The sequence below is a fragment of the Plectropomus leopardus genome, chromosome 24 (assembly GCF_008729295.1).
Source record: "Plectropomus leopardus isolate mb chromosome 24, YSFRI_Pleo_2.0, whole genome shotgun sequence".
Lineage (NCBI taxonomy): Eukaryota > Metazoa > Chordata > Actinopteri > Perciformes > Serranidae > Plectropomus > Plectropomus leopardus.
Genome location: NC_056486.1, coordinates 9371124 through 9390967, shown reverse-complemented (window position 1 = coordinate 9390967; position 19844 = coordinate 9371124). Strand labels below are relative to the sequence as shown.

General features: G+C 40.1%; 1 protein-coding gene across 12 annotated transcripts in view; it reads right to left on the bottom strand.

The window, feature by feature from the left end:
* mbnl2 (muscleblind-like splicing regulator 2) overlaps positions 1–19844 on the bottom strand; it is a 78435-nt gene that overhangs the window by 19940 nt on the left and 38651 nt on the right. For all 12 annotated transcript variants that reach the window (XM_042512986.1, XM_042512989.1, XM_042512990.1 and 9 more), the window contains exons 3-5: positions 6498–6653; positions 4465–4668; positions 1409–1669 (exon numbers count right to left, since the gene is read on the bottom strand). In XM_042512986.1, coding sequence (XP_042368920.1) covers positions 1409–1669; positions 4465–4668; positions 6498–6653 — 621 coding nt within the window. The remainder of the gene's footprint in view (positions 1–1408; positions 1670–4464; positions 4669–6497; positions 6654–19844) is intronic.

Sequence of the window (19844 nt, the reverse complement as noted above, 5' to 3'; positions counted from 1 at the left end):
TTCACAAGGTCCTGATGTGATTCAATGTCCTATTCGATTCAATATCAAATTGATTAGGCATATTTCAGCAGTTTTGCTTCAATGTAAAGGGGGATTCTTGAAGACCTAAAGCTGTAAGTTGTGCAAGGAATTGTTTTAAAAAAAACATTAAATTCAGAACAGAACTAGAACTGAATATTTAATACCTAAATGTTGTTTCTAGAGCAGTTACATTAATATTAAAATAGCAAGTCACTATATGAACTCAATATCTCACTGGAAACTATTTTAAATGATCAGTTAAATGAGTTATATTCTTAACATCCTTATGGCTTTTTCTTTGCAGAGGTTTTACTGCACTTAGGATAAAGAGTGTAGTTACAGTCGGCTTAAGTTATCTTCATTTCACCGTCTCCACTACAGCGTCTGTTTGTGTGTCTGTGAAACTGCAGCTGCCACGCACAGACAGTGGTAGGAGGAGAGGCTGCGGCATTACAATAAATTACACAGAGACATTAAAAAGTAAGCAGGAACAGATAACAGAACTGCTAACGTCAGAGCTTTTCAATACCAAGGTATTCAGTAATTTAGCGTTGGGGCCTGTTTACTACATTTTCTACAAGATGAACAGGGTAAAAGATTCACACATTCGCAGGAGAAGGCACATATTTTAAGATCGATGTTGTATTTCAATATCGATACTGGATTATTCAAATGAAGATCGATTTGAATCTGATTACTTTAACTCAGCCTTACAAATATTTACTTATTCATATATTTCTCTTGAACTTTGGTCACAAATTTGTGTAAATCCCCTTTTTTCAAAAATCTACCCAACAGGCATTGTGCCATGTGAACACCTGCATATTTAAGTGTGACCTTTTGTTGTGACCATCCCAAGGCACACCTGTGTGGTAATGGTGCTGTTTATTCAGCATCTTTATATGCCACACCTGTCAGTTGAATGTATTGCCTTGAAAATATAGAAGGGCTTACTAACACTGACTGAAATTTGACAGAAATATATCAAGTGTGCATAAAAAACGTCTTATATCTGTAATTTAAACCTGTGAAAAAAGGGAGCAAAAACAAACATTAAAATTTGTGTTCAGTGTATGACTGCTATTAATTGATTACATAATATTATATATTTTCTTTACTTGCTCTTCCACAACCATAAAACCTCAAATAAAAACTGTTTTATTTGTGCCATACAAAGCCTCCCTAGATATTACAATAAAAGGCTAAGCTCTTGTTGGAAAGTTCAGTGTAAACTGTATATAGGCGCTATAAAATACCTTTATTATTCCATCCAGACCTTACAAGCTCTATATGTACTCTAAACAAGCAGAAATCTTGTGGGATTTGTTTGGCTACTTTAAGGACAAGTGTGTGTTTCTGGCACTGAGCTGTAGTGCTGTGCTCTCACCATGGCTGCAGCTGTGGCTGCGGCTTGCGCGGCCACAGCCGTCTGGTTGGCCTGGTGTTGGGCCGCCTTAATCTTGGCCTGCAGGTGGGCTGGAGGATGGAAGTACTTGCACTTCTCGCGGGAGCAGCGGCTCTTGATGTAGTCCATGCAGACGGTGACCGTGTTGTCGCTGGTGTCGATCATGGGGCTGTCGCTCGGGTGGGCAAAGCGGCAGTCGGTCTCGCCGCGGGCGCAGTTGCCCCGCTGGAACTCGCGGCACACCTAGGAGTGGGAGAAGCAGGTGGACGGACAAACACACAGGCGCACACACACAGATGTGGACAGACAAACCGATGTATGCAGAGAAAACAAAGAAATACACACAAACACACAGAAACTGTGAGTGTTTGAGCTTCCAGAACATGTAAGAATCACTCTATTCACCAAGAACAGCTTAATACTTATATGCAGCATTCAATTCTATTTTATTTTTAGTCATCCTATTACTTTAGTGCATGATCAACCACCCAGAACAGTAACTCAGGCAGCCTTCAAAATCTTGATGATGATATTAGATTTTTTTTTTTATAAGTGTTTGACATTTGGTGTGTGACTCTAGGATGGGTTTTTATCTGTATTTTTCGTGCTGAAATTGACTGGAGTTCAGATATTCATTATCTTCTTCATCCCTGATCAGTTATCGTCCCTGGGATTTACAGTACAAACTTGTTTTTGATACAATTATACATATGTGATGTCTGAAAAGATCCTCTACATACTGTGAAGTGTACACAGTAAAAAACCCTGTAAAATACAATCTATCTCCCCGGTTACTGCAGGAGTTGGCATAGCAACAACTAAAATACACATACGCAAGTCTTTAACCTTTAAATGAACTTTTCATTACTTGCATATATTGCCCTAGACCTGAAAGGATCGGCAAAATTAAAGCACTCTGTTTTATAAGCAAGTAATTAATGATTTAAATAACTTTAAAGTTTCCTTGAATAAACCCAAATAAGCAATTCAGGCTTGTAATAGTGCCAAGTTTATGTACCTGTATCTTTCCATCTGAACAGCACTATCAGCCTCCTTTACCCCTGCATTATCCTTGAGGTAAGAAACATCTGATTGTGTTATCCCTTAAAGAAACAATTTAAGTCTTGTATCAGAAACATGACATGGACAAAAAGGTGTGAGATTACAGTAATTTAAATTGGAAATCGCTCAGCATGAACTGGTACTTGCCAGACAGCCACAGTTAGTCTGAGACAATTACAACTTCAGCGATCTCCATCTGCCCCCTGGCAAACAGCGCTGAATGAGAATAGCTCAGTGATTTAGGAGAGTTTTTTTTCCACTACAGTTTTGAAGATAAACAATAATCTCCCTAAGACCTGAAGGTGATGCGTAGGTGTGTGCCTGTATGTGTTTTTCTGCAGGAGTGCTATCACTTAGCAACTGAATGAAGTTGGCTCTAATGAAACAGTATCCCTGTGAGACACGTATACACTCCCACACACAAGCAGCATGTGTGTTCACGCGTGTGTGCATGTGCATGCAATAGTGTTTTTGCATACGTGTGTGCTTTCCTGTGACGTTCTGCATGTGTGTGTGTCCGTGTGTGTGTGTTAGTGCGTGTAAGTCAAAGGCAGATCCCCATGTGATTATGCACTAAACGGTTGAACACCAACTGGTTCAGTGACTCCACAATCAGTTGGGTTTGGCACATGCTGCACTTTAGTTACATGGTGTTCAGAGCTTTTCACATCAAATCCAAAACTAATTTATTGTCTGTATTTAACCTCTTCTACTCCAACACTCCTGACAATAGATGTCATTCTGTCTTTCTAGAGTGAGAGAGAGGGGATCTTTTGGGGGAGACATCAGGCTAATAGTATATGCCGCATAGAAGTACTTTACATCACTATAAAGCTGGGAACCTAATGGTTAGTATGAGATGCAGGTTTGCACTGTATGCCATTTTTCAAGTCATAAATATGGAGCAAACACTGTGTTTTGCTGTTTTTTGTTGGTTGATACCATTTGATACACTGAGTTTGTGCTAAATTCAAGCATTGTTATTGCTCAAGAATTGATAAAAATGGTTAAAAATCCACCAAAAATACCACATTAAGACACCAAGACACTGAGGAACACCACAGAAAAATCTATCTTTTGACATTTGGAGATTTTTGTATGAATTGCATTTTCTGACGACTGGATGGTGAGAAATTCTGTTCAGGATCTGTTCAGAAACATTGTCAATATACCTATGAAAGCCATCCATCCTCTAAATGGTCTCTAGTTTATGGTTGTAAAGTTTCATGAGGCTGTGATTATTCTAGAGGTCACTATATGTTCATTCATATATTCATATTATTCAGTGAGGTCAAGTTTCAAGGAATGGATTTGCTGCAGTGAAATAGCTACTAAAGGGGTTAACATCATCAAGCAAGAACACAATTAGATTCGCTGAATCTTTCTTAGTCTCAGTTTTCCAGTCAGACCTGGTTTATGCAACTTTACAACTATTTAGGGACCCCAGTGTGCAGAAATATTGAAGTAAAATATGCAGAAATAACACACACATATATATATATATATATATATATATGGGATTAGCATACCACCGCTTTAAATGCCTTTTTTTAACTATATATCATGAGAATGTTATGATTTTTCTGCTGATTTCAGAACAGATTCGTTGTTCACATTGTAGCATTATCAGAGCATTACTGACCAACTCTGAAAACAAAACATGGCCTCATTTATCGCTGTGACTCTTTCCTCTGAACAACATCCTTTTCAGAAAGTCATTGGATCTACACAAATCTCACAAATGACCTATTTTGTATTCAAAATTGCAATTGTCGCTTAAAAGTGACAAGTTTGCACCCCGAAAATCCTCTGCAGCTATAAATGATACTAATTAGCACCACGTATCTATGTATCTCTTTCACACCCATAATTGCAGTGTGATGTTACCATAATTATACTTTTAAGACAACATTATGTATGATTAGCTGTCATGTTTGGGTGTGTGTGGAGAGAGTGTGTGTGACTGGGTGGGTCACCTCCAGCTTGTCGGTACGCAGCAGTTTCTGGTTGGAGGAGGAGCCGGCGGCCACGGAGACAGGCGGGCTGCCGGGGACAATGACGGGCGAGCTGGGCAGGATGTCTGTGGGCACCAGGCCCATGCTGTGGGACATGGGAGTCAGGTAGGGTGTGTAGCTCAAACCTGCGCTGGAGCCCAGGCCCTGGCTGACTGGAAACGTTTGCTGCAGACGGAGAGGAAGCTGTTAGCTTTCATGTTGTTGTTCAAGCTATTTTTCACTTTTCTTAATTAATTAGGGTTGAAGATGTAAGATGATGGGATGGACAGTGGAGGGTGCAAAGCAGGAAAAGTGTATAGCGTTAAAGAGAAGAGAGTTAAAGAAAAGACACAAAAGAGATGAATGAGCAGAGGGCGCAGCTGTGCAGGGTGGTGGGTGAGAAAGACGGGAGGTGAAGTGGGGAGAGGGTGTGACAGGTAGTGAGAAAGTCTGGGGAACAGAGAGGAATCGTTTTCAGAGAAAAAGTGAAGGGAGCGGAAAGCGAGGGTAGAAACAAGAGAAGAAGGCTTTTTTTAACCTCTATGTATCCCGGGAAGATTTTTGCTGAGCAAGCGTGTTCTTTTTCAGCTACACCCAGCTTTACATTGATGCAGTTTAAACACGTTCACACCTGGCAGCTGCCCAGTGCAACCACAGTCTACGGCTGACTGCAGAGCACAGAGGAGCTGGGCAGGTTTGTGCTTTGCTCAAGGCCATCTCAATAACTATTGTGAGTGCAAATTTATCATCTTTCTCACCTGAGATGTAATCTGATAACAGGGTAATCTGAGAGGAAATATAATAGTGAAGAATCTTATAGAAGGCCATATCAATGAACTGTAACAGCATTCTCATATTTTCTGAGTCATGGCCTGACTGCTGGTCAGTTAACCATTTGAAACTGGAGCAAATTGGCTTGATTTCTTTCAAAAACATGGGATGAAGACAATGAGCATCAAAATAAGAAATTACCCCAAAATTAGCAAGAAATTAGTTAAAAGTACAAGAAATTACCTGAAAACTAGTTTGAATGTAGTTAAACAAAGGAGCTGCTTTCCTTTACCCATCAGTTTGACATCTGTCAGGTAAGCACAAGCTCATACAGCAGCAGTGGCTAACATCAGACACTATGCCTCAAAATGGTCCCAACAAACTCACACAGACATCAAAATGGCTCAGCTCTGTCATTAGGTAGGCAACGTTAGCCTGTGATGCCAACAGTTAGCCCTGTCGTGTGTGCGGCTAGGAAAACTTTCACCAACTGTCCCAGGCATGGAGCTCACACTCCTGCAGCATCAGCTAAAACCCATATAGTCTGTGGCGTGGGGAAGTTGAGCGCAGCGTATTTGACAGAGTTGGCAGTTCAGCACACCAAAATGCCACCAAAACATTGGAAATATGGCTATACTACATGCCACTTCATTCACATCATAAGTATTGAATGAGGAGCTCTACTGATATCTGATTCACTTTAAAGGTGTATTATCTAAGATGTAGACACAGTCTTAGTTTAAAACATTCAAAAAAATGAACTAACCCTATGAACAAAGTGTAAAGAAGCAACACCTTTGACGCTGTATCCAAGATGCCTGTGTATTGTACTGCAGAGATATCCACTGCTAAGCTGCCTTTATTTATGACTGATGACTGTAAATTGCAGTTGTAGGACACAGTAGTAAACCGACATTTTAAGGGTGAAATACTGGCCCCTTATTTGGTTGGACTGGGTGGCTGGAACTTACATAATGCACCTTTAAGGGGACTGGTATTGTCAGTTTTTCTTTACAATATCCAGCCCTAATACCAAGACCGTGACACTCAGAGAAAATAAGCATGACGGGTAATGCAGATTGACTTCTCTAGAACTGATCTAACTTGATATATTAAGACGTTTTAACGGCAACAAAGCCAGACTTCTTTTCACACTGCAGCACAACAGCAGAGTTGCTATTTTCATAGTGAGTCACACTGCACTGACAGTCTATCTCCACAGCAGCAGCGAGGCTAGCACTAACCACAGGTTGAACTGCACTCATGAACTGCATCTGTTGAGCAAACATGGCGGCCGCTGTCTTCTGCTGGATCAGGTTATTTCGCCCGTTGATCTCCAGCTGGGTCTTCAGGTGGGCAGGCGGGTGGAGGTATTTGCAGTTCTCTCGCGTGCAGCGGCCCTGAGCGGGAAAAACAAAGTTGGTGGAAGAGAAAGAGAGAAAGACAAACAAGGTCATTAACAGTCTGAAAGCTTCAAGTCTCTGATCAACAGATGAAGTGAAAAGCCGTGGTCTTTTGATTATAAACTTGAGGAAGAACAGGTTGTGTGTCTGCCTGAGGATGTGGCAGATTTGGAGGCATTGATTTGGACGCAGGCTCCAAAGCATCAAGTGCTTGAAGGCAGCATAAATATTCATACTCGGAGAGTGTGAAACATAAAATTATGAGAGCACTGAGGAATGTTTGTGCTTATCCAGTGGGGGTAACAGGTCGCTCTCAGCGCTGTGGAGAAAAATTGTTATGAAAGACGATTACCAGTGTCTGACTTGTTAACTCCAGCAGGTCCTGGTCCTGCCTGCACCTTGGACAAACAGTATTCAGTGAAGACACAGAAACAAGGAAAGGTGGACAAAGGCGAGTTCTGATTCTCGCTATCTCGCCATCACGACTAAATCTCTGTAGCTTTTTGACGGACAGGTCATCCAGTATCCTCTGTAGAAATGCAAATGTAGGGCTGGTGGGGTCAGTCTTACACAGACCTTGGTGGATGAAGGCAATTACACTGTCAACCCAGAGGCTAATGGCAAACACAATAATCCAATATGGATCCTTGCTGCAGTGCTTATTGCGAGGAGAGTGGGTGGAAGAGAGGAGAGAGGTCAGGAGGGAGCAAGACAGTGAAGGGAAGACTACAGGAGTTGGAAAAGAGACTGTGGGGAAGATGGAAAGTAAAGGTGAGGAGAGGAGCGGTGGAAAGATGTGGGCAGAGTGGAGAGATATGAGTTAGTGCAAAGGGGAGAGGCCAGATAACAGGGACAGGCCAAGAAGACAAAAGGAAAGGACATGGCTGGCACGTCCTTGTGAATGTGAAAAAGAGCAGAGGGAGGTGAAGCTAATTTTGAAGCATGAGGGGGTCCATAGACTGTGGTGGCCCTGAGGGACAAAACACAACATTTAAGAAAACACAACTACATTTTGTAAAACACAACATTTCACAAAAGTTTCAGTGTTTTCTGAAATGTTGTCGTATTTTCTGAAATGCTATTGTATTCATGACATGAAAGAGACGTTACACAGTGGCCTGATTAGCAATGCCCTATAATAATTCTAATTTCTTCCTCTCAATAATATAACAGCTCTGTCCGAACAGTGATGAGCTCTGTTTAATTACTCAAGTGCTGTTCTCAATACCAATTTATTTCTGAATCAAACATACAAAATGACAATAAGTCACCAGATAGTATTTTGAGATGACTAATTTCTTTTTAAATACTTGTTATTTAATAGAAAGAAGTCAGCAGGTAGAACAGTGAATCAGAACCATAATGTCTACCTCGAAGCCACTATGCTTTATGTGTAATGTGCTTTGACTCTTTTCCTGTCATAACAGGAAAAGCACAGGTGGAATGAATAACATGAATAACGACTGCATTAAATTCAGATGTGGCAATTTCAGGGTCCTGCCTGCCTTTTATTTGTTCCTGCCTGGCATTGTGTATGCTGTCTGACTAGCGTGATTTATTGGGAAATTTAATGGAACAAAGCCACTGCTAATGTTATTGATTATACCTGTGCTTTCTGTTTTTTTGCTATGATGCATTAATATATCTGCTGAGAGAACACACTAAGTTAAAAGTTAAAGCACTTTCGCTGCATTTCTGTGTATTCATTTTGTCTATTTATTTAATGTTTTCTCACATCTTTTTAAATTTCCTTTCTGGTATTTTTTAAATGTTCTTGTGTATTTATGTGCCTTTTGTTGCCTGTGTTTGACAGATGCCATACAAATAATTTTACCTTGTATAGTTTTGCTGCATTAACTTATTTAAAGCTGAGGTAGGCAGAAATCTGGAGACAGCAAATAAAAAAGAAACTAAAAATACACCCTCCTTCTGCAGTTCTTCCTTCTCTGTCCGAAGCCCCTTCCACCACACGAGCCTGAGCATTTTTAAGGCTTCATACAATAACCCAGTGTTTCCCATTGATTTATTGATTTCATCTTATCTTACTGAAGAGTTATCCGTTGCTCAGCCCCTCTGTGCCCCACTCTCTCTCTCTCTCAGTTTATCAGACCATAAATGAGACAAGAATTAGCTGGCAAGCAACCACATATTCTGTCTACCTCACTTCCTGCTGTGGACTGCTGCGCTGGGACGAGAGCAGGCAGCAGCTTGGGAAGACAGACCTTCAATTTGCGGCTGTTGCAGTGCAAATTCTGCCAGTGCAAACCCTCCAGCAGCAGGTATCACAGCAGACTGGTGGCCAACAGCAGTGCAAACTTTAACTTGTGTAAAGGCAGCAACAGAAAGTTTGAGGCTCCTGGTTAGAACCAGGTTGCCCCTTTCTGTTTCTGGATCTGCTGCTCTCTCTCCTCCCACTGAGGTGGTCTGTAGTGACAGGGAGTGAGGCGGAGGCCATTTGTTCCGTTAAACAAAAGGCATAATTGAAACACTTTGCTGATATTGACACGCTTAGTTTTGTTTATTGTCAGACTTTCTTTTAGACTCTTTTTGATGTGTTTGTCTTCCTTTTTTGGGGTTGCTTTGCTATGTAGGCAGTTGTTGCCAATGCTGCAATAGCAACTTTCTCTGCAGGATACCTCATTAAATCAGGCTATCACCATCTGAAAGGGCCGTGCTTTCACATCCGCATTTGTAGAACAGCTAATGCAAGCGCTCTCTCTCTGAAATGACCTGTGACTGGCCAAAATCTTGCGTCACTTGCATTTTTCAAGCCTGAAAACAGAGCCAAGAAGGGGTACAGAGGTCTAGTTTTCTCTCAGAACTCTTGAATCACAAAATGGTTATGGTTATCATGGGATTTTTGCCTGATGACACTAAAATAAAATTGCCTACCCAAACTTTAAGGCGTTTATCCTGGTCCTTGGTCATCAATCCATGCTATTTTTTGTTTTTTGGTTATTTATGTTTAAATATGCTTTGACAGCTAAAACATACATGATGATATTGACACAGTATTGATATTGATGGTTAAGACATAAAAAAAAAGTTAAGATATTTGGTTTTGAATAGGCAGCTGAGGCCGAACTCTGGAAGCTGCAAATGAAAAAAATCTATAAAATAATACATTATTCTTATTCTTATACTATTCTTGGTAAAGCATGAATCTAGAGCACATCCCATGGGTCATGATGCAAATGAATAAAAGCATGATATGGATTATTTCTGTTAGTACAGAGGCTTGAAAGCCCTAAGTGTCACTCACAGTGCTGCAGGGAGTTGAAGTAGCTACTGAACCTGTTCAAATCTATATAGCCACACTAAGAGCTTTGTTTTTTTTCTGTGTTCAGTGGGCAGGCAAACAGAGAACTTTTAATCAAGCATGGCTCTCTGTGTAAATAGCCAATAATCTTCAAATCTCATCAAAGGAAAAACTAATAAAACCTGGCTATCCTTTTCTTCCTGACAGATATTAAAGACACCCTACAGAGCATCAAACACACTATTGCTACTGTTACAATTTTTTTTTTCTCTTTCAAATTTGGAACTGCCACGAAGGATATTAAGTCTGCAGATACTATAAAGATCTGTAATTTTTATTTTCACATTAATAAACACAAAGATATGAATTAGAGTGCTTGCATACGCCAGCAGCGCAAGTGTCAGATAGCGGGTTTGACATTCACAGAGACGCCCTGGAGCTGCTCTGTAACGATGAGAGTCACGAGTGTGAGAGGACTGGCCTCCACACCCTGGTGTTAAAGCTGCAGTGAGCCCCCCGAAAAGGTTCACGTGCACAAAATCACACCTGCCCACACATATGCATACTAAAGCACACAATCACAACAAGCAACGCCCACACACATTGGCACACAAAAACTAACGCATACACAAACACACTGCTGCACACGCACACTTCTGTTAAGCCCTGTCCAGACCAAAACCTCAGAGGTGTCAAAACTAATTGGAGCCTTATGCACCGCCACCGCCACTTGCAAAAGTGTGTCTTGTGTATCTGCATCCACCAGAGAGAATGCGTAGGCAGGTGTAACAGTGCATGTGTGTGTGCAGGAGAAACTGTGTGGGCGGGTGTGACTGTGTGTCTGTGTGTGTGTTTGAGGGAGCTGGTGCTGAAGCTGAGCTCTGGACGGCATCCCAAACAGAGTCTGCAGGGAAGCGCAGCATCGCCACCGCGCCCTACAGAGATCACAGACATAGACGGACACAAATAGATGCGTGCACACACAACACACACACACACACACACACACACACACACACACTTTTGTGGACTTAGAGCAAGGCCATTGCCTCCCCTTTCGCTCCTTATTCAATTCATCTCTAACCTGTGAGTGACACATGCTTTTGGCAATTGCTCATCATTATTCGCCGTTTAAGGTGATGAGGTAAATGGAGGTGAAGCTACTTGGGAGAGTGTTTCATAACGTACAGGCGCTGCCGCACTAAGTGCAAGCCTTGGACTCATAAAAACGTTCTCTTTTCATTCCATCAAACTTTGTTTGAGAGCCTTTTCTCACTGATGTATTCATGATCTACCACAGCATTGTGCCAGGTCTTTGCATAAATTAGGTTTGATTTGTCTTCGGTCTTCCTTTTTGTCTAGTTTGGAGGTTGAAGAAGCAAATAAATTAAGCACCATCACTTGTGCTGTCATGGTAATGGATTTCCAACACTATTTCAAAACAGTGAGGAATTCGGTGCAGCATTTAAAAATTTCACCGCTCATTATTTGCAGTAAATTGAATTACCTTAAAAGTTTATACAAAGTATGTGTGGACTGATGAAGAAGAGCTCTACCCATCTCCACCCATGTCTACAACGCTGTTAAACCAGTAGAACCTGACCAACCTGGCAAGAAATGTTGTACAAATTGCAAGACATTAGCAAAACGTAACAATAAAATTACCTACAATTTAGTTTTTTAAAAAAGGAAAGGATTATTAGAAAATTAAATTTCCAAAAATGCTGAGAAAAGTACATTCATTATTAAAATAATGTTATATTAAAAAAAGAGCACTTTTTAAAGGTAAATATCTTTGTTCATGTGTTTTACCTTTTTTGTCCTTGTTTTCAGGTAATTTTCTGTTAACTGTTTTGTTTTTGTTTGTTTTTTTTTTGCTTATTTTGAGCCATGTCTTGTTAAGTTGCTAGCTGCATTCTCTCCATTTTTGTTGTTGAAAGAAATCAACTTGCTTAGGTTTTAAAGGGTTAAGAAAGGAATGAAGACATGTAGCTTAGTGTTTTGTTCCTGGCAAAACACTAACGGACACTACAGCTCGGAGGTGACAGGTTACTGTAGAAGTAAGGTCAAAGGTTATTGGGGTTCAAGCTGGAAATAGCACTATGTTAAAGCTACACCTGTCTGCCATAATGGTTGGGGATATATGGTTGCCAATCCCTGAGGATCAGCACTGCAACCTTCATTGGAAATAATGGTTGCTATCTTGACACAACCAGTTTTCTTATATGATGAGGACATATGATGCTCATTTTTAGGTTCATAGTTGCATTTAGGATTTCTACTAAAACATGTTTACATGCTTCAATGGAAAAAAAACCCACATTACTTTCCTCATACTGTCTGTACTGGAACACCTATATTCACCCTTTGTCTGAAACATTGATTTAGTGCCTGTCTCTTTCAGCCCACCTTTAAAAAAAAACCCAGTCTTCTCTATCTTGGCTTCTCTCCACTAACATCACAGCTACGTAATGACTAACAGAGAATAGTGGCACTTTTTACCATGAAAAACCACCAGGAAAAGCTTGTTATCACAACAGGACATGTTCCAACAGGAATATGATCCAAAATTAGTGAGATAATAACAACATCAGCAACCAAGATAAACTGTTTCCCTTGTGTTACCTTGTAGCTACATGTAGCAGTGTACTTGCAGCCAGAGAATGAGTGTTATGGAATATAAGCACTTTCTACAGTGATAAATCACCATTAGAAGCCTCTAAACACAACTGGGCATGTTCCAACAGGAATCTAAACTGAAATCAAAGCGCAATTAATCTGCAAGCAAGATTACATTTACCTGAAATTAGCATTAAGTTATAGTGCTCACAGGTGCAGAATGACTATAACAGAATATGAAGGCACTTTATATTATGAAAAAAACAAACAAACAAATGAAAGGGTCTATACACACGTACATGCTCTCCTGACATTAGCATGAAGCTACATGTAGCAGTGTACATATGTAAACACTTGACGAAGCATGCCTGGATCACATAACCATATTGAGAAATCTGCACACTATGATGTCATTCTGTGGTACAGATACTGATTATTAGTAGTTGCTAAGACAGATAAGCAATATTTGGAACAGATATGCATTTACAATAAAAATAAAACTATTTCCATCAATACTTAGAATTTGGAAAATAACAAACACAAAACTTTGTAGGAATGCCTTTAGCAAATGTTAAATCAAAACTGAAATGCTCAATGTCATATACAGCAAGTTCCTAGCAACATTTTTTATTGAATTAAAATTGAAAATTTAAATAAAAAGTTAATAAATAAAAATAGCTCCCTGAGGTTTTACAAAGAAAAACTTCATTCCATGCTGACACTTTTTTTGCACATTATAATTAATTAATTTTATCTTTTAGCATTTTCTTTTTTTTCTCCCTTTTTTTTCTTTTCTTAACCAAATAACTAAATAAATAACTAATCGATTAATCAAGAAAACAATGGACAAATGAAAGTCCTTACCAAGTTAGTCATTATGTCAACGTTGCTTATGATTATTTATCAGAAATCTTACTGAATAAATAGTAAATAAGCACCAACAGTAAACTACAAAAATGTTGATTATGGCCTTTTGCAGGGCTGGCTGCTTTTATGGACTCAGAGCTGTGTCTGTGTGTATATAACCTTACCTCCTGGAAGTCTCAGTCCCTAATAGTAAAGAGGATATGGATTTACTATAAATATGGTTAAAGGACATCAAAATGTCTGATATCCTTTGTGGCTGTTAAAACATTACAGAAAAGGCGGAGATCAGTTCATGTATTAGAATTTCAGCTGCATTCAGACTGGAGATATGAGGTCAGGTAGTCCAATTCTATATTCTTTGCTAATCCTATCCTGGAAAAGACATCCCAGCATTCAAAGCTGTCATCACATAACAATGCTGACTTTTTTTTTTTTAAACACACACCCCCACACACATATTATGGTGCATTCATTAAACTCAGGGAGGTGTTAATTTATTGGTACTGTGCACAGCAGTTAAAATGCTTTCACCCACGTCACGTCTCTCTGATTAGCTCCAAGTAAGGGTGAAAATCTAACATCTGCTTTATGGCACAAGTAATTCTTGCTTTAATAAAACATGGCGAGGCCAACAGCAAGAACTGCGTAGGGCTGGCTTTACATAGCAATTACACTACATTTACGTGTGCGTTTAATACTAATGATCAGCGATGAAGGGTCCAAGCTGCAGTTTGAGATAATGTTTTCTGCCATGCTTGAGGATTCAAAGCACATGAGATGAGGTAAGCTTTTTCCGAAAAGGCAGCACTGCATCACATATAAAAAAGAAGAGTGGCTCATGGTTTAAGCTGTGAGGTGGTCCGCAGACGAAACCATGACAGTGCTAAAAAGCAGTGTGAGCGTCTGATGATGACAATGCTGTGGCATCATCTGCTTTCAGACCTTTATCTTTTTGAGAGGGAGGCAGACACACACAAACACACAGACACCTACACAGAAAGACACACACACACTGTGCCTTCTGTCGAAGCCACCCACTCAGAGCAGAAATCCATTCATCACGGGCATTGCCTCCGAGCAGCCGTCTATGAAAAGGATCTTTGAAAGCACCAAGGCACCTCTGTGATTCACGCACCAGCCGCCGGTGTGTAGCCATAGCTACACGGTGAAATTATACCTTACAGCAGGGTCGCTCACATGGCAACTCTCATTGTCGGCAGCACTGCTGCTGTTGTGGGTATGAAATGCTATGATCCATGCTTTGGGATACAGTAATAGCTGCTTTGATGCAGATTGGATAATTATCTCCTTGCATCGTGTTGAAAAACGAACGAACAATGAAGGAGAGATGAAAGATAAATTATCGGCTGATTTCTCTTGAAGTAGAGACATTCCTGCTGGCATGTTCTTCAATCCCCTTGCCATCGCCAACAAGATGGCACTTATTGTTTGCCAAGTTTCCATATAGTTGTAATATCAATTAAATGGGTTCCATAATAGGAATGATCCGGGGGGGAGGGGATAAAGGCAGCTAATTTCATAAACAGATTAGGATTACTCTCACTTTACCCACTGAGGCTCTTTCAATTGTTTTTAGTTCTTGTAATTAGGGCCCATGAATTGCTTATGGAGATCAATTCTGGCAGAAGACATGTTTTTATCTACAAAGCAGGCATCAATTGTGCAAATGATTCCTTTTACAACTTACACCGCAAACAGACTTTGATTTTGACATGTGCATTCCTTAAAATTAATTGCTACATTAATTTTTGCTATGTTGTTGTTATCATTTTGCATTTCAAGTCCATATTGACATGGTCAAGCATGTCTTACCAGACTGTCTTGATTAGGAGTCAAATGACAGCAAAAAACTGCATAAAGCAGGCATGTCTGTAAAGGGGAGACTCGTGGGTACCCACAGAGCTCATTTTAATTCAGATGTCTTGAGGTCAGAGGTCAAGGGACCCATGTAAAATGACCATGCTGTTTTTCCATCACCAAAACTACCACTGGATTCCTTAGGTTTATTAGTTTCATATCACACTTCAGCTTTAAAATCGCAATTAACTCATTAATACCAACAGCCCCCAAAAATATGTAATGAAATTACAGTTTGACTGCATCCAAATAAATTCTGTTCAGTCAAAAGCTCATATGTAGAATATAACATTTATTGTGTTGCTCTGCATCTTTTCGATTCCAAGAGAAAGATGGCTTACAGGGAGCTGTCTCTATGTCCAGACAGGCTCCATTTATACACGCTCAAATTTTGAGCGTTGTTTTTGATTGGTTCTGCTGTTTGAATTTGCATCACCTCTCGTCTGCCAATCAAATCAATTAGCATTGATTTTTTAGCAAAATAAGTCTGCCGACACTGCCAACATGTGTTTCTTCGCAAAAGACCGCCTTTTAGTGCTGGAAATTCAACAATAATATCCCTCTGAAATGATAAAAGGATTCTAACATTACTGTAGAGTGTAAAGCTTTTTAACCAACTGTGAAAACACTGTCAACATCGAAAAGCTAAATGTCAACATCTGATAGGTTAATGTAACCACAATCAATCATATAGGAAAAGTCATCAAAAAGTAATCAAATTTAAGAGGTAGGGAGGCATCAATTTATCAACTGAACATCAGAAGCAGCCGATATTCGCCTTAATGGCTGCAAATAAGACGGCATTCACAGACGCCGGTGGCCAATGTTTTTCTGTTGTGTCACATTAATTTGCGTAGGTTAAAAGCAAGGCTTAAGACTAACATCCTCTAGACTAACATCCCCAAACTGAAACAGTCAGGTACAAATAACCAAACAAAATAACAACAAAAACAAAATAAACAACAGCATTGAAACATAGGTATTGGCCCAGAACATCAAAATTGGTGAATCTAGTATTTTGTTACATTTCTTTGATGAAGTAATTAAAATAGTGACATTAGTACTTAGATTTTTACCAGAGTAACTTGTAATCTGTAACCCATTTCATTTCAAAAGTAACCTTCCCACCCTGGATAAGACCATATGATGAACTGGTTGAACTAATGTTCTGCTGAATAATAAACAGTGATTTTCATAATCAATGAATTGTTTCACTAATGTATTAACTAAAAAAAAAATTCATTCTGTTTCCAGTTTGCTGCTTTTCTTTGTGTCATTGTAAAATGAAAATCTTTGCCTTTTTTGAGCTGTTGGTCTGATAAAATGAGCAATTTCAACTATCAGCAAATCTGCTTTCTGACTACACAATGAATAGATTAATTGTAGAGAGCAATCTGCAGATTCATCTTTAATGAAAACGTTTTGTACTTGGAACCCTAAACAGTTTATCCTAGTTGTCATGCATGCCATCAAAAAGAAAAAAATTAATTAATTTCCCTCAGTATCCCACTGATCACGCTCCAGATCACTGGCACACAGTGTTCAGTTGACAGACCTTTAGCAAAGACAGAGAGAGAGGGAAAAATCAAGGCAAACTTTTGCCACAGTAAACACACTGGCATGAGAACACAAAACACACACAAAAAGCCCCAATCCATCCAAACACAGTGACAGAGTGCTGAGGAGGGTACAACATTTCTCCTGCCCAAAAACAACATAACTATCAGCCGCAGTGCTCCAACTATGGCAACTGAGCAGACTGAAAAACACTCTGGGAAACATTCATCCTCCGACCATATACATTTTGAACTGCCTGTGACCCACTTGCTTGTACTTGAGCTGGCCTCTAATAATGTTTTCAATGTCTAGATGTCTTTCCGCTGCCTGCAGACGACATCAGAATTAATATGTTCATAATGTAAACCAGACACAGATGAACAAGAAGTATGTCTTGTGAGTCAGCTGTACCTTGCTGACACAGCTGTGATTTTTCCCTTTAAGGAAGAAAAATGTGACAGAAGGCAAAATCAAAAACATTTTACCCCTATGATAAATACCACTGCGATTATAGCAATAAATACGTTTAAACAAAAGCTGTTATCAACCCTTTGAAACCTGAGTGAATTTGCCTGACTTCTTTCAAAAGCATGTAAAGAAGGCAATGAGCAACAAAAGGAGATTACCCCAAAATTAGTGATAATTTAGTAAAGAACAAGAAAATTACCTGAAAATTATTAAAAAAGAAAGTTTAAAAAACCAAAAAGATATGACTTTTGAAAAAATGCTTGAACAATTATAATAATTCTGTAACATTATATTAAATATGAAATAATGAGAATTGTCAGAATAGATTTTCCACAGCTTTTCATTGCTTCCCTAGCTTTTTAAAAAATACTTTTTTAAATACATCAAATTCTTGCAACTTGTGGAACATTTCTTACCAAATTGCTTATTGCCTTTTTTTCTACGTTTTTGAGAGAAATCCCAACAATTTGCTCAGGGCGCAAAGGTTTAAATACTTGTAAAAGGCATCTAAAACCAGAACAAGAAAGGTGATATTGCTGCAGGTTTCAAAGGGTTAATCTATAACCCCTCGTGGAACTGGTCCTGAGTCTGAGAAGCATAATTAGATCCCCAGAATATAACACATTTACAGGAAACAAACTGGCCCAAGTGGTCCATTTATAACTGGCATTAGCGTCCCCTGACTGGGCTTAACGCTGCCATCTTCATCAGCAGCAGAAACCCCCGACCCCCCACCTCCTTCATCAGCCTGCCTGAATGGTCAGAGTGATGACTGTTGTGTGTCTGTGGGTGGCACAGACACAGAGAGCCAGTCTTCCACCCCCTTCGGCAGAATAGCGCTTCAGTTGTGGGCCCCTCCGTTCACGACTGTAACATTTGCATTTTGCCCTCAATGGGCGCTCTATCCTCGGGGCCTGCTGGAGACAGAGAGTGGCTGCCTATAGGCTGTGGCCGACAGAGGAGCTGTAAATGCCCTCGTAAAAGCGACGTTAGATTACATCCCTGTGGTCTCAATTGCCCTTAATAGGAAAGCTAGAGCCCTGGTGATTATCCAAGATAGACACACTGGAAAAGAGCTGCATCAACACTTCAAACATAGAAATCTTGGGAATCTGGGAAGTGTGTGTGCATGCGTTTCTCCAGTAAGCCTCCTTTTTTTAGAAAGCTGGGTAGGCTTTAGATGTCCAAGCCATTGGGATGTCTCTCTGATGCTAGCACAGCGCTCAGTGACATGATCAATGACAGCGTGACTGGCAGTATTGGCAGATCCAGAAAAAAACAATTATAGAGGAGGATCTTTGGAAAAACAGATTTAAAGTTGAATGGTCAGCACAAGACAAGCAGCAGCTGAATGCACCATCAGGGCTGTGGAGGCAGTGCAGGGTTTCCTACACATCTGCCGCCACCTACTGATGTTATATTTTTGGAGTTGGACCATTCATGAGGAGGGCAAAAGAATATATGTATACCGTTCGGTTATTTATTGCACCAGCTATGCAGAGCGTACTCTGGGCATAGACGGAGCAGCAGACTGCAAGGCACAATAAAGTGAAACTTTACTGTTCTTTGCTGTTGAGAGGTTTGCTTTCACTCACCTCTGCAGCGGCTGCTCCTCTCATAAATAAATCTGATCAGCTCAGACCAGATTAATGGATTAATTATCCATCCCGCAACACAAACTCCTCACTGCACAACACAAAGTTAAATGTAACTGTTAAATGCAGTGTGAAAGTTTGCTTTCACTTGCCTCTGCAGTGGCTGCTCGTCTAATTTATCAATCAACCAAACTGATGGATTTATTATCCACATCATGACTCAACCTCCTAAAACTGCGGAGGGAAAAAACAATCACGATGAGCTCCACTTGTGCAGCATTCACAAAACATCAGAATTCGGAAAGGAGACACAGAGTGGTACAAAGGAACACACACATTTAAAAGAAAAAAAAAAAAGGCGCAGAGAAAGTAAAACTTAACCGTTCACTTCACTGCCTGCACTGCATTCATGATCCCGCAAAAAAACATCTAAATTTAGAGGAGGGACACAGAATGGTTTTGAAAATGGGATAGGGACACAAGACAAATGAAACTGGATGTTTACTCCCTCCCAAAAAACAACCCATTTTATTTTATTCCAGTGTGCATTTCTGTGGGAAACAGTGCAGTGGCACCCTGAGGTCAGCAAAATGAAGCATGACACTGAAAAGACACTAGTATATCTTCCAAAGGGACAGACTTACAGTACCCACATAGACGACTTGTTTATTGTAATTTGACTGGTATATTTCTGGATACCCTACAGAGAAACTGTAGCAAAGTCTTCTTCCCCCCCAGTTTATCCGATTGTCCTTCTCAGCGCGAGAGGAGGAGGGCGGCTCTGAGAAACTGACACTAATTTTTCTGACATGAAGCCTGTGATATGTGTAATCCCCTTAGAGCATAGCCGAAGAACCTGTTGTATCCCTGCTGACCAGAGAAGGAGGGGGGTTGGACAGGCACTCGCTCTCTCTCCTTGTCTCTCAGTGTTCCTCATATCTCTTT